The sequence below is a fragment of the Ursus americanus genome, chromosome 1 (genome assembly GCF_024610735.1).
Source record: "Ursus americanus isolate L20-20 chromosome 1, mUrsAme1.1.p, whole genome shotgun sequence".
In the NCBI taxonomy this organism is placed as follows: Eukaryota; Metazoa; Chordata; class Mammalia; order Carnivora; family Ursidae; genus Ursus; species Ursus americanus.
Genome location: NC_142127.1, coordinates 66,962,104 through 66,985,106, shown reverse-complemented (window position 1 = coordinate 66,985,106; position 23,003 = coordinate 66,962,104). Strand labels below are relative to the sequence as shown.

At 34.8% G+C, this 23,003-nt stretch overlaps 1 protein-coding gene across 1 annotated transcript in view; it reads left to right on the top strand.

Moving 5' to 3' along the window:
* The window catches only part of TMEFF2 (transmembrane protein with EGF like and two follistatin like domains 2), a 216,988-nt gene that overhangs the window by 6,453 nt on the left and 187,532 nt on the right, over positions 1 to 23,003 (top strand). The window contains exons 3-4 of the mRNA XM_045806120.2: positions 4,013 to 4,142; positions 9,056 to 9,082. Of these exons, the coding sequence (XP_045662076.1) occupies positions 4,013 to 4,142; positions 9,056 to 9,082 (157 nt within the window). The remainder of the gene's footprint in view (positions 1 to 4,012; positions 4,143 to 9,055; positions 9,083 to 23,003) is intronic.

The following is a 23,003-nucleotide window of genomic DNA, read 5'->3' as shown; positions in this document are numbered from 1 at the left end:
CCCACTCATATGTCTGACTGTCAGCTGGACACCATGGTCCTTAATGTGGATCTCTCCCTCTGTGCTAGTTTGAGCTTCCTCATACCACAATGGCTGGGTGTCAAGGGCAAGCATCCAGAAAGAGAGAAAGAACCAGATAGAAGCTATACCCTTTAATGACCTATCCTGAGAAGTCACACGGAGTCACTTTCACCATAGCCACAGGCTTGCCCACTCTTCAAGTCATATTTTCTTTCATTTAAAGAAATGTGGTTACAGAGGAGGAAAAGTTACTTATGGAATGATCAAAGGATTGGGACATGTGCAGGTTTTTTATCTTTTTCTTTTTTGGAAAAGAAACATACCATATCCTAAGCCATTATTCTTAAGTCTTTGACAACTGGGAATATAACAAGAATTCACTTAACATCTGTGGAGTACCTTCTACATGCCAGACTCTATGGAAGGTGCCGACAATCTATAAAATATGTTATACATAGCTTTGAGATGCTGAAATCTCAGCTAAAAGAAATCTTTATTAACCAAACAAGCAATAAATCATATGAAAAAACTTCTCACATATATTTTTTTGTTCATTTGTAGTAAAATGAATTCCATATATCCTAGAGTGTCAAGTCATTGAATCCACTAGTGTGATATGTAGCTACTTTCTTAAGCAATGTGGACACTTCGTAGCAAAATCATTCCACTGGAAAAACACATATTTGGAAAATAAACTTAAGATTTTTATAACATCTTAAGAAAAATAGAATCACTTTTCCCCTGAGAGGGAGTTTGTACAACACATACATTTATGGGTCTAACCATCTGGGCCTGAGTCTTGTTTTTTCTCTTACCAGCCAACTATGTGGCCTTTAGCAAGTCACTTAACATCTGAATCTGTCCCTTCATCTGAAACTGAGCAGTATCATGATTACCACTAAAAACTATTTCCAATAATTTGGCATGTTTTAACGTAGTACTTAGCTTATTTTTATGTGCAGGGTTATTCTATTTTGCTTTATTTCTCTAATTTTAGATATGTGTGATCAGTGTCAGTGTTAGACGGTGTGTCAACTACATTCAAATAAAAAAATGTTTATCACGAGAGACAAATAATTTATATTTCTTTTTATAAATGAATATTCCAAAGTATTTTAAAAACATTACTCAGTTAATCCTCCCAAATGCCATAGTTAACCATTTCAAATGGGGAAACTGAGCTATAAACTTGTTAAATGTTTAATAGTTGAGTGATGTACACGAGGCCCCATACCAGAGCAGTGAGAGAAATTGGAGAAACTAGGACCAGGCTTCCATTCCTGAGCCGTAATGATTTAGAGTATGCGTCCTCCTTGTATTATTCATATTAATGCGTGCGAGTCATGGTACCAAAGGCCAAAAACATTGTGCTGATAATCTACAGTTAAGCTCTTTTCAGCTCCATACAAATCTCCCTTTTGGCTTGTGCATGGAACTTGGCAGCTCTGTTTTTCGCACTGTTCACATTTGGCTTACTGCATCCCTCAGAAGTGGCATATGAGCGCTTTATCAGTTTATTCCATATTTTAAGATTCATATCAGCATTGTGTACTAGCACTTGACAGAGATAATAAATACTTCCCACCCCTCACCCCCTGTCCACTGACTACATCTGAGTATTCTGCAGGAGTAGATACGAAAGAAAAATAGAGAGGTTCCAGGGATTGGAGAGAAGAAAACGAGGACCCAAATAATCTACAAAGTGTTGTAGGCAGGTTTGAAGATGGAGATTAAAAGGTAGCCAAAGACAAGAATGCTAGGACCTGAACATGAGAAGCTAACTAGTCCAGCCACCACACTAATTTTGACTATCTTCTGCCTACTGAAAGTGTCAACAAATCTATTGACTATGATATGTTACCAGTTGTTCACTTCTTTCTGATCTCTTCTCCATTAGCTCAGATACCATTTTAGTGTTAGTGGGTCCTCATAAATACTCCCTGGTCCTGAACACAGCACATTTATCAAGCACCTGTCCATCCACCTGCCCCTCAGGCTATGGTTCTGGCATGAGCACCAGTCCCATTTAGCTGGTGTTTCCTCTGTACTGCTCACTGGAGAATTTGACTCCTCACTGACATTTTGCCATTGCCTTTTTTCGTCAGTAGTGATAATGATTTTGGGTCCTATGGTAGGTCAATTCTCAAATGTAAGTTAAAAAATACACGTATATTTAGAAAGTTTGTGGAAGGTAGCCCTTATACAGGTATCACCTGATCAGAAATGAATGTCTATTGAGTTAAAGATCCTCATTAATAAAAGGTTCAATCAAAACAGTTTTAAGACATAGTAACATAGATACGCTGAGTCTGGGAGCTAATAGTGTAACTGTGGAAAGGAAATACTGCATAGCAATTTCCAGAATATCTAGATTAGAAATTGTAGAAATAAAGAAGATTTCTAAAATATGTCATATTTAAAATATTTAAATCATTTTAATTACACGTAACTAACTTCTAAATAGATATGATTAATATCTAAATCATCGTGTTAGCAATTATGGAGATCATAATATGAGTGTCATACAATTTGGATTTACTATTGCAAGAAAAGTGTATCACTATTACTAAGCTATATTTCAGTTTGTCAATAACAGATACAAAGTAAGATTCATAAAATAAGACTTTCATTTCAGAGAACATTGGCTTATCCCATTTCATGTATAAATTACCAGGGTGATTAAGCCATTGTTACATTACATTGTGCAAAGATCAAGAGTTAAATGGTTGATGGAGGAGAAAGTACAGATATTCTAAGGAAGTAGAGTAAAAAAAGTAAATTTCAGATTTTTATTATAAGATTATAACCTTATTGGGAATTTGTTCTTTTTTTTTTTTGGCATATATCTTTGCATTGAATTTAACTTAGGATAGAGTTTTAGGTTTATTATCATATATGTTAAAACTTTCTTTCCCATCTCACTAGATCATTGGTTTATTTTGTATGTGTTATAAATTTACAGCCATCAAAAAATCCAAATATTTTATAAGAACTGGAAAACAAAAAAGTTTTTTCACATGCATGTATATGTATGATTTGCTTCACTTAGTTTCTGGCATAGGTGGATATTTTTAAATAATCATCTTGGTTATTACATTTGTTCCAATTAAATAATGAAACACATAAGTAGTAGTAATCATGAGATAATCACATCTCTAGTGTAATTAGCAGGTATAGGACATAGCCAAGTCTCTCTAATGCCTTTGAGTGTGATTATATTATGATGAGTATACCCTGTAGGTTGCCTAATTTCCGTTGTAAAATGAGTACTTCTTTGTAATGAGGCTGTTTTAAAAATGAACTTTTCTCTTTATGAAATATATATTAATAGTCATACTTTTCAATATTCAATAAAGTTTACATATACTTCAATAATTGTTGATTTCTCCCCTGTATTCTCTATTTTATTGTTTTTTCTTGCACTATATCTGCCAGTATCTAAAGATATATGACAAATTAATTAGTAATCCAAATGTCTTACCCAAATATTTAGAAGTTTGTAAAGACTAAAATGAAACAAAAAAAACCATACTAAGGAGTAACTGGTTTCATTGGCATCTCAGCTATATACTTCCACTCTAGACACAGATAGGCAGTACCTATTTTTAATAACTTGAATATTATAGCATGTTTTGATTTTTTCCACCAAGCCAGATGGGTGTATATCTGAAAAACAGTATTAAATAATGTTGATACATTTGTTGCTATACCTTTTCAGTATTGCTTGCCCGGATCACTTTGTTGGAATTACTGATCAATTTAGAAGCTTTTTTTTCCTCCTGTCTGAATCAAATGAATGATTAGCTGACTTGACATTACTTTTGTGTATCTTTGAAAGATGCCTTTGCAAGGTCAAAGACTTTAATGGATACAATGGAGATTGCTGAAAATGAAAACAAGTGCTTTCTTTGGTAATCATTATTTCTGGTCAGGTGTCAAAGGTATGCAGACTCCAGTACTAACCATAAGCTTCCATCTCTGTGCCCCCCAGTGCAACAGTGACTATGTGCCTGTGTGTGGTTCCAATGGGGAGAGCTACCAGAATGAGTGCTACCTGCGGCAGGCTGCCTGCAAACAGCAGAGTGAGATACTTGTGGTGTCTGAGGGATCGTGTGCCACAGGTATGTGTGTCATCCTAAAGACGCCCTGAAACCTTTGGAAACCATGTCTTGTTTTTTTTTTTTTGTTATCTCCAAATAAATAATTCATACTATATACTGACTGGATAAGTCTCTCACTCTTTTGTACAAAGCATACATTATTCTTATTTTGTCTTTTTTACATTTACATTTCAAATCACTTCTGCCATAAGGATGTTGATTTTAATACATATGTTATTTAATGGAGTGCAGACAGTTGAATAATAAAATTAGAAATCTAGATTTCCTGCTTCGGTGCCAAATATAGAGAAACCTATCTACGCACACACAAAGTTGGTTGGTTTGTTTTGAACAATAGCATCGTCTGCTGGAGGGCAGTTTTGCGGATCTGGGAAGTGAAACTGTGGGTAACCTCAGTAGTGCTATAAAATGTTCTTCTTACCATGTAGCTGATTATATTGAAGAATGTATTTCTGAAGGACATCTATCCTTTCTAACACAGTCAGCCTGGGATTCCACAAAGCTTTGTAGTTGTCTTTACCAAGAATGCTCTGAAGGAAGTGAGGAGGAAGAGTGGCTTCATATGCTCTTCACTTTTTCAGGTTTCCCTTTCTTGTACAGTGATTGTTAGAGCTGAATAGCATTACAGGAAGAAAAATAAACAAAAACCCAACTTGATAGAGCAATTCTTTAAAATAAAGCTGAGTTTACAGGTTAGGCTTGACATATTAAAATCATATATATTAAAGAAACTTTAGTGTCTATGATAGTTGTCTTGAATGACATATAAGCATCTTTCTACAAAGTCATAATTTCCGAGGAATTGGATGGTATAAGTATATCAGGGAAAAATGATAATGACACAAAGTATGAACTTCCTTCAAAAGTGAAAATATAGAATAGTGCCAGGAAAAATCTATTTTATTGGAAAGATAACAAGTATTAGATAACAACTATTTCTTCGATAACAAGTATTTCCATTCTAGGGAAAAGTTACATGTAGTTGGGGCAGGATGGTAAATGAGCAAGGAGAAAGGCTTGTATTCTTTAAAAGATTATCTTAAGTCTATTGATTGTTAGTAATTGATAGTGTTCCAAATTATACTGGTGACTACTAAAATTCCTAGGAATTAGCAGTAGAGAATATTAGTACTCACAGATGATGATGTAGGCTTTTGTGTTTTGCTTTTGGTTTTTCAGTAGTCTTTTCTTTTATATGATTCTTTGCCATATGAAGTAAATGTCCTTTCTGGTTCCCCACTTGCTTCTTATTTGCCAAAGCAAACAGATCATTGCAACTCCATCTGTCTGAGAAGTAATGAGTGAAAGTGACAGCAATGGGTGAGAGTCAGTGGACTTGCTTCCCCAGTAAGGAGGGAGGAGGACCAGCATCCTACTCTCATAGTAAAGATGGGGGAAACAGAAAGAAAAACAAGGAGCAAACTAATTATGAAAAATCAATCTGCCATACCTATGGAGAAAATTTAAAGTGATGTGTTAAGACAAATTGCATTGGGGAAAAAATATGGAAACTCTGACTCTTAGAACTCCAAGAATGTTTGGAGGCAAACACCAGGGAGTACTGAGAAAAGTGTTTGTCTACTCAAGATCATATAGGTACCAATCTGTCTCTGACAGTAGTCAAATGAGAATCAGTGGGCAGTTGTTATAATAGAGTCCTGAAGGTATGGTATGGCTAACACTTGGTACCAAAATTTCTCTTACTTGCCAACCTCCAAGTTCTTGTAGGCTCAGGCAATCATATTCTCCTGATTCATTCAAGTTTTTACATGCTAGTCCTTAATGTTTTGTTTATACTATGAAAATAAATACTTAGCCAAGTAGAACATTTAATCACAATTGAGTAATCCACACCTAGCTGATTCACATACTAGATTTCTGTAGGATTTAATTAGTAAGCCAGTCTTGCTGAATGTGTCTCCCATTGACTTGTAAATCTAAAAGGTTTTTGATCTGAATAATGATGGAGGAACCAAAGTAATTTTGATTAACCAGGTCTGACTGTAAATAAATTAGAGTTCTGACTTTTGATCTAAAATAAATTCTCATTCTTTTCTTTGTAGATTTTCCATTTATTTTTTAATGCTATTTGACACTGAATAGAGATGGCAAATTCTGATCTCTAGGAATAAAAGGCAATAGAAGATATAACTTTATTATATTTCATTGAACTTACAATTTTTTTTTTTTTTTAGTTCAAAAGTGATTTCCTATTGGGCAGCCTGCTCAATTGCCTTGCTGTCAGTTTCACTTTTTTGTGTTATAAGAAATGCATTGACTAGGAGTTCAGACTTTCAGGTTCAAGAGAATGACTTCTTAGGTGTTTCTGTCCCACCAGTAAGACTTCAGTAGGCTACTTATTTATCTTACACTAGAGAAACCATTAAAGCTTCCCATCACTATTTCATAATGATGCAGTGGACTTATGATTATTTTTTCCACCTATTCCTCCTTTCTTTCCTACTTACCTAATCGGGGTCAAATCAAACACAAGTTGCTTTAAGAACCATGCCACTTGATTTTTATTTTTTTTATTTTTTTTATTTTTTAAAGATTTTATTTATTCATTCGACAGAGATAGAGACAGCCAGCGAGAGAGGGAACACAAGCAGGGGGAGTGGGAGAGGAAGAAGCAGGCTCATAGCAGAAGAGCCTGATGTGGGGCTCGATCCCATAACGCCGGGATCACGCCCTGAGCCGAAGGCAGACGCTTAACCGCTGTGCCACCCAGGAGCCCCAATGCCACTTGATTTTTAGAAAGATGCATAAGAAATACAAACCAATATACTACTGCTACTTTTTTTTTTGGCTTTTCCCAAGCCGTATGTATTTATTAGAAAACATATAGATGAATAAGCAAGATGTTTAATCAAAATCTTAGTTTTTATGTTCCAGACACAGTGATAAGCATTTAAAATTTGCTATTGTGCAGTAAGCCTCAAAATCACCCAATGAGATAGACATTACTATACTCATTGAATAGAGGACAAATAAGCTTAGGAAGGTTAGATAACATTCCTTATGCTATCAAACGAGTAATATTTGGAGGTTTGAATCTATAAGCTTTTATGTGTTTCCTCTTATGTGCATATAAGTATAAAAAGCTGAACAAGACATGGTTCTTGATTTAAAGAAGTTTACAGTCATAATGAGGAAGAAAAAAGAAACTGTATACATTCAACTAAAACACATAGAATATATATATTAGTGCTATAATATATAATGTACAACCTATTAGCTTCTGATGGTTTTAAGTAATAGTGAATTAAACTTTCTAATTAATTGAAATAAATTTAGTTAAAATTTTAGCTGTGAAAGTATACAGACATTGACCATTCAAGCATTGTCCCATCCATTCATGGTGCCATGAGTTATGATTAGCAGTTAAGTTGACAGGACTATTCTATGATGGCGACAAATGCTTCAGCCTTTCTTGATTTGTTATCATTAAACAGTCAAGGCATATGATCAAATCCTTATTTGATTTTGTATTTACTAAGAAAGGTTTTTATTATAAATTGTTTTACCAATTAGCTTGCCTTAAGGAAGAAATCTGCTGGCCTAAAAACATATGTCTTAGTCACATCAGCAGTTCATAAATAACTTGGCTTTCTGATTTAACACAGTGTTAGACTCTGTCAATTTAGTTAATATGAGTCTCCACCAAGGCTTATTATTTAAACCGCTGCTCCTTCATGACACTGCTAATGCCTAACATGGTGACAAGCATGACTTCTTCCATATGTCAGCCTTCTGTGGATTTTCATATACCATATCATTTTTTATGCCGTGCCTCTCATAAACTGTCATGGAGGCAAACAAGTAGAAGTAATGGGGTTTTTGGGTTTTGCTTTGTTTTATTTTTTAAATTGGACTAAAGTGTTAAACACAAATTCATAGAAGTGGCATTTGGTGTAGTTCTTGAATCCTGGTTGAGATTTCAGTGTGTGATGAGGGCATTTCAGACAGAAAAATACCAATATTAGTCTTATTCCCCAGTATTAACATTAAAAAAATATGTAGCCAAATGAATTTCAAATGAAAAGAAGTGGGGAGGCAGAAGGAAGATGATGTCTACACTTAATAAGTGGAACCAGACGGAAACCCAATGGTCTTGACTCCCAACTAGAAAACTGGGTATCTCTGGGAACTAAGTTGTCAGAAATAGACAACTTTGACCAACTGCAATTATGTAGGAAGGACAGGAGAGAAGAAATAAAGGGAAATGCAGAAGGAGGGTATCGTTTTTTTTTCTGCCAGCATCGCTTAGTGTGTATCCAATTTTAAGCACAAAGACAAAAGTTAATCTCCCTCTTCTATTGATTTCAAAAACAAAGGATGTTGCAAGTGGCAGATAAACTCATCCACAATTGTGGTATTTGGAACATATTAACAATTATATAAAAAGATAATCATCTATATACTGCTTTTCTTTTTGTGTATATGCGATTTACAATAATATAAGCCTTAATTATGAATTTATTTGCCACATGTCTTAGCCTGCTTAATTTCTGAATCTCACTGTTATAAGCATTTCATTTTCTTTCTTTTTTTTTCTTTTTTTTTTTTTTTTTTTTTTTTTGGTTAATGGCACCAAATTCATCCTGGTTGAAGTGAAAATATGAGAGATTTTACATGGTCAATTTTAGAATATAATAATCAAAATAGTATACAACATCAAAGCTAGATAATAGTTTTTTACAAAGTTTAAGAATGAAGAAGAGAATTTATTTTATAAATTATATTATACAAATTAAATTTGTGTGAATATACACTTTCAGATTAAAAATTAGTAATTTTCTCCATTATATCACTGTATTAATAAAGGAAGTAAACATGAACTAAATAAAGTCATAAATAGTTTTTGAATATGTTTTTCAAACAAAACCAAAGTATTTCTTTTCTCCCTCCAGACGCAGGATCAGGATCTGGAGATGGAGGTAAGATTTGTCTTTTTATATATTTGAAGACTTACATGTGGATATTATTTCTGGATGTTTACTTACGTATTTACCATTACAGATATCTGAGACAAATTCACGTTTTTCATTTGAGGAAAGAGGCAAATGAAAAAGTATCATTCTACTTATTAAGCAAATGTATATATCATGCAAGTGTATTTACTATATTTATGAAACTTGCTTAAGAACTTTATCCCATCTAATCTTTCCTGTTCATTTATTTGTTTGTGCCCGACTTATCCTTGAGATACATATGCATGTCAAAACTTCCTAACAGAAACTTCCAAGATCATTCAGCAGGGCAGAAAGAATTCATGAAGAAATCACTTAAATATTGAGATTTTAAAATATATACTATTACCCTAAATTGCCAGGCATTGATATTAACACATACATAACTATTGTGTAAACAAGGTCTTAATTATCAAATCAATAATTTGAAACTGAAAACTTTCTTTTCATAAAAGAAAGTAAAAATGATAAACAATTTAAGCCAATGAAAATAATATAGTATCTTTACTTCTTTGATTAAATTAATGTATTTTTACTGAGTAAGACATGTTTTCATTATTAAATTATCTGTTTAAGGAAGTACATAAGATAAAAGACAGGCAGAAGCTTTTAAAATTTGATCTGATGTACTGCCTGCCAAATAAGACTTTATTTATGAATTGATTCTTCATTATAAATTTCCTAAAATGCTTTTTCAAATGAAATCCAAACAAAATTCCACCTTTATACACAGCAAGAAAAAAAAATTAGATAAAATTTCAAGAAGAAAAATAAAAAGAGAATGAACAAAAACACATTTTTAAGGCCTTGCTTACGTTGTATAAAATGATCAAATGTATGATTCTAAGTAAATTTTAGTTTTTAAATGCAGAATTTGATAAAAGATAAAGAAAAGAAGGTTTTGAGTTGAGGAAATATCTGATTTATCATACTTTGTCTAGTTTGGGCAATACTTCAAAGATTTATCAAGGTGCTTTATCCAATGAAAGGCTTAACTAGTTTAAATAAGCAATACCCAGAAAACACAATTACAGCAAAACATTGAAGCACAGTTTTTTCCCATAAAGACTAAAACTGAACAGGAGTCAAGATTTAATACCATGAGAGCATAAAATTTGTTTCAATGTCACATGACATTGGATAGTCATTTGATGTTAGAACAGTCTTTCACTACTTCTAAGAAATTGTTTTCCTGCCAACCCCTCTGGCTGATTAACATAGTATTCCTAAGAAAGTTTCTCTAGCTGTTTGAAAAGAAGAGCTTAAAAGAACAGATTAAATCTTAAAAAGAAAAAGAAAGGTAAAAGATAGTTGCCTGAGTAGATATTTCATCATTGGAATATAAAGTAACTATAACTTAAAAACCTAGTTTAGAGTAACCTGCAGAATTCCAATTCACATTTCCATTGGATTGTACATAAAATATATTTGACTCACTACCTCTGCTATGTAGAAGATGGACTTGCCTCTGTATTCTGACAGTTCCTATTACCAAGGTATCAGAGGAGCCAGAATCAGTTTCCCTTGAATTAACCAGAAGTGATTAAATTACCTGTGATTGTTTGGTTAACACATCAATCCTAGCTTGTGATTGTTCTAACTGGTCTCCGTAGAATATATTCTCAATAATGTGTATTTAGTTAATAACTGGGACATCTTTGCAAGCACTTGGCATGGTTAATGATTATTTTTCTAATTTATTTTAACAAAAGTTAATATAATTCCCAACTGGAAAGAACTGATCTGAATAGTGAAGTGAACAAATTTATTTGCAAAACACATTGTATGCATGGCTATTCGATATCATTAAATCTCCAAATCTAAAATTACTTCAAAATACATAAATTTTTTACTTTTTAAAAATTGTCTTGTGTTCTTTAAATGAATGAATTTTATATAAGCAATGAAGATTAGACCTGATTACTTTAAAATAATTTAAGTTTAACCCATATGTACAAGGGCATATCTGTCATTTACTATATTTGATGGAACATTTTTACTACAATAAGAAAGGGATATAAAGGTTTCATAACATTATACATATTTGATAGGGAGTTTAAAAATTTTTAACTATTGATCTATTTATTCAGATGAAACAATTCAAGGGGCTAACTTTATTTAGGTAAAACATGATTACTATGTCTCCAGCATGAACTACAAATGTGTGTTCACTTATAAAGGTGATCTGTAGTGTAATAAGAAATACTGCATACAAATCTTAAAGGTTGGCTTTCCCCATGTCAGTGACTGTATCTTCTTAGTGTTTAAGGAAACTTATTAATACAAAGAATAATTTTGTATTATTAGTTTTGAACATAAGACTTGCTGTTTTCAGACAAGGAGTGTTGGAATTCTGTTTTCAGACAAAAAGTTGGAAAGGCATCCACTTCAAACACCCTTTTTGGATAGACTCACACTTGAAAAAAAATCAGGATAAACTGTAATTAACTATAAATGTGTCCTATAGGAAAGTAATGTGTGATAATATGTGGACCAAATTCCAAAGAATTTCAGAACATAGTTGAAAGAAAAGGGTTGGTGTTTCAAGTACTTATATATATGGAGATTTAATGTTGTAAATAAGAAAACGGGTGTGTGTGGGAGGGATAATAACATCTTATCCACCCACAGACTTCCTTAAGCAACAAATACTGCAGTAAGAAAAAAGTATTAAAGAAACCTCCTCTCAAAATCCAGGGGTGTGTGGGTGGTTAAAGATAATTTTTAACCCCTGATCTTCTCTCAGTCTCTTAGTCATATTATGAAGACAAAGCTATGAGTATTTTCCATTATGCTCTTTTAAAAATATTTCTGGATTGATTAGATTTTTGATAGATTCCTAAAAATAAAAAAAATAAGTCCAGTAAAGTGAAAACTATATTTTAACTATTAAAATAATTGCAAATGTTTTTTCCTGCTATGGGTCTGTGAAAATCCACAATTAAATTTTAATAACATCTTATAGGAAGTTGTATGATAATGTCTATAGAAATGAAATGTCTCCAAGGTATACAGCTTAGATACCATGGGTATATTTTCATTTCATGAGGTTAAAGGAAGCACTGGGCCTTATTATAGAATTTATATAATCACATAGTTTTAAGAGAATTATTTAATAGATGAATGTCAGATATGTATAGTAAATCAATCTTATATCCATTATTAGTATAAAGACTGATTTTTAATATCCAGGTAATTGTGATAACTTCACTGTGAGAAATCATTTATGATATATTCTTATTTAATGCAAAATTGTCCTGTGCAAATTAACTGTATATGGTATTACTCAGATATCCATAATTAAGACATTTACTTTGTATACATTGTGGATAGAGCAAGACGTGTTTACATTACAACGAATTTTAGACCCTAAGCTGCTATTTCTGATCTGTGGCTTGCTAAAAACTAGCAAACGGTATCGTAAGAAGTTTGAGAACTTAAAAATTATTTTTTAAAAATCCTTATGTTTCTAAGCTGAATTTGACTATATTCAGGAATTCAGTTGAACTGAACAAACCTAATATAACCTAGGTATTGTGGCAAGGTTTCTGCGGCTGTAACAATGAATATGACACAGTGTTTTACTCTCGAGGAGATTACATGTAAATTCTCTTCTCAGCACACAATGGGAAAAATTATGATTCTAATTATCAAAAGAAAAATAATCCCCTGCAGAAATAAAATGTTAAATATACTGTAAATAACAAGAAACTGAATATTCATTCCATAAAGTATTCTTATGTAAGGCTAAATAATTTTTCTCTTCCATGTTGCTGTATACATTCCCTTTCCTAACCTTGATTTGTACCTTCTCTACTTTACTGTCATGGTCAAGTTCTAGCAAGCACAATATGCCTCACCATGCATTTTCTCCATGACAGCCAAAGTCTGACAGGCATCAGTTGTAAGCAGCTTCTGCTGAAATACTGATTCGATAAAGAAATTCTACCATGTATGCAAAGTCTGAGATTCTTCCAGGGCAATACACATGGGGAGAAAGTGGAAACTATCCTTGCTTTTGCTGTCCTACACCTGAGAGCTGCTCTTTTGCCTGGAGATGGGCAGACAGCAATCAGAGGTGCAACTGAAATCTTATCCCAGCTTTTCCTGGGTTGCAATCCATTTTACTTTCTCTTTAGCTCAAAGAAAAGCAATATTGCAATGGAGTAATGAAATAAGGCTAGAATGAATGAGGAACATGTAATGGATAATGAAATTGAAAAGAATACAAAAAGCAAACAGAAGTGGGGAAACAGTGAGAAAAAGGAGGAGAAAGGAACCATTGTTATCAACGTGGTTATACTTTGTTTTCACACATGACTACCATCTTAAAAATAAAAATATCTTTTCCCCCTAGTAGAATAGTAATAGTTATCTGAATTTCTAGAGAAGATTGCTTGAGAATGTCAAATGGATGCTACAAACTTTTGTCTGAATCATCTATTTGGGTTTTTTAAAACCATATCTAGGAAAAGAAATTGAATCATTGTGTGCAGTGTGATAGAAATGGCTTTGGATTACGAATCAGAAGATATGTATTCTAAATTTTTAATTGGCTTGAAGGTTGCCTATTTGATCTTAACTCTCGGTCTCCTTGGAGAGTCATTTATCTTATCAGTAAAAAAGAATAATATCTGCTTATAGGAAAGATGATTATAACAAACTAATGCAAGAAACTTTGAACTCCAAAAAATTAAAAATGAAATTAAAATAATTTATATTACCTTTACTCTTTATTCCCATTTATTCTAAGAATATAATTTCTCTGAAGAGTTTAATTAGAAGTTTGAATCTTTTAATCAGTTATTTTTAAGTCCATGGTTTAAAGTATTGATGCTGAGATAATAAGAACTCTACGAATCCAATCACAGTGTTCAGTATTTAGAGGAGACAGCTTGCTCTGCATCTTGCAGGGAAGTGTAATCAGTGTTGATATCAGAGGAATCGCATTTACACAAGATAGGCAAGAAATAAGGAATAATGTTTAAAATTTCAGAAGAGTAAATAATTACTCTTGAAACTATAATGGCAGGCATATTGCCTCCACAGAAAACAAAAAAAGAAGAAATGGGCTGCATTCACATTATGAGGGGTTCGCTACACCTTCTAAGAAGAATTTCCATTAGGATTCTAAGCATTGCATAGGTTTTGAAGGGGGCTTGAGCTTCTTAGAAAGAAATTCTTTCAGAATAGATGGAAAGTTTTTATTATAGTTCCACTTGACGTCAGAGCATGATTAGATAAATCTGTAAGGATGTCTATTCTCATTTATAACTATTTGTAAAACACTATGATTTATAAAAAGCACTATCATAACATTAATTTATTTATACACAACAATAGCCTTTGCATGTGTGAATGATGACCATGAAGGATGAACAGCTTACCCGCAAACCCAGCAACAATGAATATGACAACTAAATCAGTCCTTGTACTCCAAGAATGAAGGAAACTATAGGGCACAAGTTTACCCTGCCTCTTTCAGGAGCAGTTTACCACAACTACACCAGACCCCATATTCTGTGATTTATATAAATCACAAACCCTATCAACAACCATATGAGATTTCATTATCCCATCTCCTTGCCCCCTTCCCACTCTCATTTTTTAATTTCTGAAATCATCTGGTCTACTCAACGTAGTACTCAAACCACTATGGGTTTTGTTGTTGTCTGTTGTCTAAGTTAATCATACTCCTCAGTCCATGGCACATAATGATTGCCATTTATTCTCTTCTGTTAATTTTTCCGCTCATCCTCCATCTTTAGTCCCATTCCTAAGTATTCACTCCAAGGTATTCAATATATTTTAAATTATTGGTATTGGGAAGAGGAAGTATGGTTATGTGTGTAGCAGCAGGCAGTAATGATTAAAAACACAAGCTGTGTAGTGAGAATCTGTTGGTTTGATCCTGGCTCCACCACTTACTAGCAACATGACCACGGGCAGGTTACTTAGATTCTCTGTTTTTGTTTCCTTCATCTGTGATCCTGTCAGAGTTTCCCAGGAAGTAGACCTTGAGGTTGAAATTTGTGCATTCAAGTGTACTGAGTAGTAGTCTCAAGATAAGCATCTGTAGAAGGGTAGAAAGTAAGACTGGGCAGAGGGAGAAGCTGAACAGGTGCAAGTAAAAAACAGCCACAGCAGGGTTGGTATGGAGCTCTCAGGAGGGGAGGGGCCCTATGAGTTGTGCTGAATCAGAACAATGGGGCTGGCCTTCTCATCCCACCATTGATCACCACTGATGTGGGCAACCCCAGAAAGGGAGTGTTACCTTGGGCCAGGTGGTTCTCTTTAGCTGCACACTAGACCTAGGGAGAGATTCAGCTATGAACTGTCTGTATACAGCACTCCCAGTAGGTGAGAAGTGGAAATGTGAACATCTTTTATAACCTGTAAAATTTGAAACAAGGAAAAAAACAGACAACATTTCTGATCTTATAGAGCTTATTTCTTGTGAAGAGACCCAAGCAATAAACAAATAAGCAAGGGAAAATATAGATCGTCATATGGTAATGATTTCTCTGTAGGAGGGAAAAAGCGGGACAAGGAAAGGTTGAGTGTGGTGGGGAGTGGGGGGAGGCTACTAATTAGTTTGGGATGATCGGGAAGGCTTGGACAAAGATAAGGAGGAAATGAAGGAGCAAACCTTGCAGATAATCAAAGAGAGGGCATTCCAGGATTACTGTGAGTGCAAAATCATAGCTGGGTGATCCAAGGGTGTTAGTTGGACTAAAGTGAGGGGAGACGGTGCTTGGAGATGAGAAAGAGAGGTGGGGGTGATCCTGTAGACCTTCATGCAAGCCTTGGTTCTTCCTGTCAGAGAGCTGGAAGCTATTGGGGTTCCGGAGCAGAAGAGGCTGTTGTGATCCCACTGGTGATTTTACAAGATCTGGGTTGAGAACGCACTGCACTGTATTGAAGTAAGGGAGGAAGAAATGAGAGAAAGTTTCTTTTGTCTGGTGGTTGTTGATTTTCAGGAGTTTGTGGTATATTCTCTGGAATATCCCTTGTTTATTTTAGATATATCAGTCTGTTACTCATCTGAGGGACATTGTCTGCAGTCCTTTATTGAACAGATATTCTAAGTTTTACCACAGTCAAATCCATTTTTTCTCTTAAAATACTTCTTATTTGGGGTTTTATTTAAGATGCCCTTCTTCTGTTTTGATATTTTTAAGCAAGCAGAAAATTTCACTTGTTACCAATACATAGGAATTTCTCTGTATGCTGCAGCGCATGCCAAATTGCACTGAACTGGTTTCAAATTTGGATTTGAAAATACAGCTTTTCTTTTTTTTTTTACTATACTAAATGTACAATACGTATTGTAGCATGTGATTTTCAATGTGTACTTAACAAAGAGCAATTTCATTTTCTCTGGTAAATTACACAGTTGTTATAGCTTTAGAATTAAAAAACAAATCCAGGAATAAATAGAAAACAATGTTTAAATAATGTTAGCATCCTGGCTCAATGAGTCAAACCAAAAGAATCATTTCAGAGCCTGTCAGTTAGTAAACTGGTTCTGAAAAATCTTATAGTTTTATATTCCTTACTGATCTCTTTGAGAAGAATAAAAGGGGAACTAACTCGATTTTAAATAAGGTCTGATGCTTCCAAGAACCTGTTCTTTGGATGGATCATTTAAACTGAATCCTTTCTTAATTAAATATGTCTTACACCCTTAATCTTTTCCCCCATTTTCTCATTTTCCAGATGCTTTTCTCACTCCTTAGTCCCATAGTTTGGCTGAATGGGTAACTGTATTTCTATTACCTTCTTTTTGATAAAAGCCACAAACAGAAAGATCATTATTATGAAATCAGTTATAAAGGAAACCCATCTTTATGATGACTTCTAGGTAAAGTTGATGTGCTCTACACATATTTGTCCCTGGCAAAATTGAGAAATTTCTCATGATCTTGTAAGCACTAAATTAGGACAAGAGTCGTTCCAGATACACTGACAGTCCTCTCCAGAGACCGTAGTGCTAACAGAAATGCATGGCCTTCGGCAAGTAGAGTTTCTGACGCATTGATTTAAAGGGTATTGGTTGGAAACTTGGTGAAAAGACACGTTGAGTTAGAGAGCATTATCTTTCCTCAACCCTTCGAGCTTTGTGATGCTTTTTGAGATTTTAAGGGTTGGAGAGTGTACAATGTTGAAGACTTTATTCAGTTACTCAAAAGACAACCATAATAGCAGCTTGAATGTGGTTGTCTTTGAAAGTAGGTGTTATTTTTAAATATAATTAAAGAGAAACACAGCTGGCAGTTTAGAAAAAGAAGGGAATTAGTAGTAGAGTTATTATACTGCATCTTAAATGGTAGGATGATATGGAATGGTTATACTCTGGAAGCTCGCACTCTCACTGCTTTTGAGGTCCATATTGTCCAATGTTCAGGCATTGATTCAGGAAACTCCCTTGGCCTTTGACTAAGACAGAGCTCCCGTATGCCAGGCTGTGCTTTGAAATAGGATGTGGCAAAGTTATAAAGTGAGTCTGATCCTATAAATCAGCACACACTGTGGATTTTTCCATTGTGGATAGTTCTCAAATCTATATCTCCAAACCATCCACCAATCCCCTATCTCAGTCCCTAGTCATTCCTTGTCTATAATGTTGAAAAAAAGCCTCCTAACAGGTCTCCCTGCTTTGTCTTCTTATCCTAAAATTTTTCTTACTCACACGGTCAGAATGATTTATATAAAACACTTACCTGAACATATCATTGCCCTGCTTACACCCCAACAATGGCTGTCCATCATCCTTAGGATTAAAGTCAGTCTTCCAGTAGGAGAAACAAAGACCTCCAGAATTATTCCAGTACCTGGCTCTCCATCCTCATCATTACTCTTCTTCATCTCGGACTCGACACTCCAGCATACCTTTTCATTAACAGTATTTCACTGGGATACAATGCAGTTGATTTCATGCCTCTTTGCTTTGCCAATCCTCTTCCTTCTTCCTGAAACTCTTCCCATGCTTTTGCTTAAATATTATTAATCTTCCAAGACTAAATCAGGGATTATATTCTACAGGAAGATTTCCTTCTATCCCCTCATTGGTCTAAATACCTCTCATCAATTCTACTTTGTATCATCAACCTGATTCATTGAAATAATCTGTTTGTATATTTGCCTGGAGATAATTGTAATTAATACCCCTATACAGAGGCCAAAAGACCTGGTGCTTAGTAGGATCTCATTAAGTATTTGTTCAGCTGAAATAGGCTCTGACACTAACAGCAAAAAAGTGTGCTTGAATTTCAAAATGTTTCTATTCACATTTACAAACTACAGATTAAATTATTTGAAATCTGAAATAAAAGTTGAATGTGAAGGGTTTTGTGTACTAAAATAACCTTAGAGTTATTTTAATTTCATAGAAGAGGACTGAAAAACCACAAACAAAAAAATTAGAGCATAACCCATCCCACCAAGAGTAGGCAAGAAGATGATATTTACAAACCTAAACCAGCTTCAAAAATAAGCACCTGCTTATATATCCAAGACCCAAAGAAAATCAAGATAATCAAAGAGGAGTCTAGCGAAAATAGGCTGCAAGCTTATTTTTTATTTTTTATGGAAGCTTTTTTCCTTTGCATTTTCTTTAGTTTTGAAAAGCATGATCTGATACTAGTATATCAACTTGTTCACTTGTGATTTACTTCATTCTCCTAAAAGTGGTGTGCAGAGAAAAAAAAATTGAAGTTATTTTAAAATTCTAGTTAGTTAGTTGGTAGGTAATTGAGGTAATTTTACCCTATGTGAATACTTTATTTCACATCCAAATTACTTATTAAAATACCAAATGACTTTGGCCATAGAATAGAATCAATTGGAAATCTATTTGATGCCTTCATTTATTTGACATTGAACCAGTGAAAAAATCCTCTGTTTTCTGAGTTTTCAAGGAATTACAATGATTACCCCATATAAAATGTACTTTAGCATCAAAGAATATTACTTGCAAAATAAAACACTGGATGTTAGTTCCTTCCATCTAGAATTTTTTCTTGAGCTAATGAAATAAGGGAACAGAACTCTGAACTTCAGCTGTTATGAAATATGCAACAATCTAGGGAACGGGAAGATGGAGCCTCCATGTGATGCCATGGGGATTCTAGAGCAATGATTTTAGAGTATAAAGAAAAGATGCAACCAGCAGAATTTCATAGAACTGTGCCTGGCATGTAGTAGGTGCTTGATAAATATTGGATAAAATAATGGACAGATGAATGAACTGACAGGGCAATGATATCAACTCCTACAATAGCAATTAATTGATGCATATGTGAATATGGAGTCCACTCTTCTCCTTCACAGTAACTGCTAAGTATGCCCTCAACTTACTTAGATAAGGCATTGGAAATGCCAGGAGAGACATGATTCCTTAAGAAATGAAGAGAGAGTGATTCTATTTCTTTTACCAACTCTGAGTCACAGCTCTCACCCCATCCTTTTCTATCCCATCTATTTCCCCCCATAAATGAAATTGGAGCAATGTGGGAACGCTGTGCTCGGACATAAAAGAAGGTATTTATGGGAGATAAAAAGAGAAATAAGTTAGGGGAGCAATCTGATGAGAGCAAAAAGGATGTTTCAATGCAAAATGTCAGAAGAAGAAAGGAGAAAGCAATGATGTTTAATATTTTGTAGAAACAGAGTTTTAGTGTCCAAGTAGGAAACAAAACGGAATTTTAAGTAGCTTCAGGCTTGGGTAGCTGTATTGTTTTTGTATATTCCAACTCTTAACATTTCTTTCTATTATTAACCCATATAATATTTACTCATTTAATGCACTTCCCCTCTCAATTGTTTCTACACCCCTAACACATTTGTTTTAAGAAAACCAAGAAAAATGTGGCCCAGCTATAGATTTTCTTCTTAATTCTACCACATACACATTTTCTCCACAATCTAAAATAGCATTTAATGCTGCCAGAACATATTTCATTAGGAAAAAATCGGTTTCATTCTTGCCAGACAAGACAAAGATTGAAATCAATGTTTAATACTGCTGAGTAGGAGGTTGTCCCTCCCCTGGCACTTTTGAAAACGTGTTCTGTGGAACTTGAATGCTTCAGGATGCTATTAAACAGGAGGGTATCCAGGTAAGTGAGACTGGGAAATGCAGTATATTTTCACCCCTTTGGAAGAGTGACATGTAGGATGACCAACTTGTTTCCGTTTGCCCAAGACTTTTCCAATTTATAACACAGAAAATTCAGCAAACTCCTCAGTTCTGCTAAAACTGAAGTCATTGCTTACCTTAGTCACATGAGAAAGACGGAAAAATCTTCCAGTAAGAAGCACGTTACATTTTGTTTAAACAGTGTTTACTGGGGCGCCTGGGTGGCTCAGTCGTTAAGCGTCTGCCTTTGGCTCAGGGTGTGATCCCAGCATTCTGGGATCGAGCCCCACATCAGGCTTCTCCACTGGGAGCATGCTTCTTCCTCTCCCACTCCCCCTGCTTGTGTTCCCTCTCTTACTGGCTGTCTCTCTCTCTCTGTCAAATAAATAAAATAAAATCTTCAAAATAAATAAATAAACAAACAGTGTTTTCCAAGAACACCTGACCATGAAACATTTTTCTTAAATAAAGTTATTAAAAATCAGGAGAGCCTGGTGGCTCAGTCAATTAAGCATCTGACTCTGTTTCGGCTCAGGTAATGATCTCAGGGTTGTGGGATCCAGCTCCGAAGGGGTCCACGCTAAGGGTGAAGCCTGCTTTAGATTCTCTCCCTCTGCTCTTCCCCCCACTCAAAGGAGGAGTGCCTGGGTGGCTCAGTGGGTTAAGCATCTGACTTTGGCTCATGTCATTGTTCTTGGGGTCCTGGCATCGAGCTCCGGTTTGGGATCCCAGCTTAGCAAGGAGTCTGTTTATCCCTCTCCCTTTTCCCCTCCCCCTGCTCATGCTGTCTCTTTCTCTCTCAAATAAATAAAAAATCTTTTTTAAAAAATCAAAGGAATTCACAATCTATAATGCATACTTCGAACTCCAAATCATTGGCTGAATGAATTTATGAAAGGGACATCATTCTATTTAATGATGTATTTGGTTCATCAAAGACTAATTTTTTTCTGAATTCAGAGATATTTTTCTAGCTTTTTCTAAGTAGGTTTTAGCTCTAAATATCTGAGAATTAAAAAGTACTATTACTGACATTTCTAGCACACAGTATTTACTAATAATGCTGAGGGAGCATTTCTTTTGACAAAGTTTCTAATTTTTGTATGTGGGACAAGGCCAAGCAGAAGAAAAATGCAATAGTTGCATACTACTCCCTGAGCTTACTGGGAATGATAAGAAATAGATGGAAAAGTGCTTCAAGTAGAGCATTACTTTTAGGTATGCTGCTTCAAATTGAGTAATTACAGAAACGCTGATAAAGACACATCACTGCTAATTTACAAATATGTATGTAGATATAATTACATGAACCACTAACATTCATAGAGCTAATCTTCTCCAGTAATTGATAAGCCCAGTGTAACACTCCAAAGACTAATTCATACTTTTATTAAGAAACTTATAATGAGGGGGCGCCTGGGTGGCACAGCGGTTAAGCATCTGCCTTCGGCTCAGGGCGTGATCCCGGCGTTATGGGATCGAGCCCCACATCAGGCTCCTCTGCTGTGAGCCTGCTTCTTCCTCTCCCACTCCCCCTGCTTGTGTTCCCTCTCTCACTGGCTGTCTCTATCTCTGTCAAATAAATAAATAAAAATCTTAAAAAAAAAAAAAGGAAAAAGAAAAAAAAAAAGAAACTTATAATGAGGGGCGCCTGGGTGGTTCAGTTATTAAGCGTCTCCCTTCGGCTCCGGGTGTGATCCCAGGGTCCTGGGATCGAGCCCCACATCAGGCTCCTCCACTGGGAGCCTGCTTCTTCCTCTCCCACTACCCCTGCTTGTGTTCCCTCTCTCGCTGTCTCTCTCTGTCAAATAAATAAATAAAATCTTAAAAAAAAAAAAAGAAACTTATAATGAATACCTACTATGTGTCAGGTATTTTATAGCCATACAATAAATACTTGCTATACCTCTTTAAGAAAGACATATCACCTCTATTTTTCCGATGAAGAAAATAAAAGACACAAAGATTGAGTTACTTGTCAAGGACCATGTAGTTAGTGGCACAGCCAGCGTTTCAACTCAAGCCCCTGGTGGTCCGATTTTTCCAATTTGTCCATTGTTTCATGTGCAGTCTGCCATATATTTTAAAGTCAGGGATTTAAATTTAAAAATTGCAATCTTTTATGTGGAAATATATTAAACATTTATTATTTTGATTGAAAGGAAAGTGTTGCTATTAAGTAGGAATTTTGCACTCATCAGAGGAACATCTGTGCTATTTGTTTCGTGTGATGTGACGTTGGCTTATTAGTCCCCTACGCATGTGTGTGTGCACACGTGCGTGCACACACACATAGATTTTTTTATTCAAAGCATTTATTCCATGTGTTTTTGATAACATAGTGCTTATCCCTGTGTTATACCGTATATTCTCTTGGTATTGATAATATAGCATAATGCTATTAGACTTTGTGCCAGCTGTGCTTTAGATGCTTGAGATACAGAAAAAGTCCCTGTCCCATGCAGCTTAATTTGAAAGAGAAGAAGGAGACGTAAAGTAAGCAAATAAATAGATAAGAACATTCCATCCAGTGATCATTTCTTTTAATAAAATAAAACAAAGGGATGTAGTCCAAAGAGACTGGGTTCTGTGGGAAGAGAGAGATTTGCACTGAACTTCTGAATTACAGAAAAGGAAGGTGCTCTAAGATCCAGAGGCAGGGCATTTGGAGCAAAGAAGGAGAGAATGTCCATGCTCTGAGGGAGATCTTAGTGCAATCCAGAAACAGAAAGAAACTAAGTGTAGTTT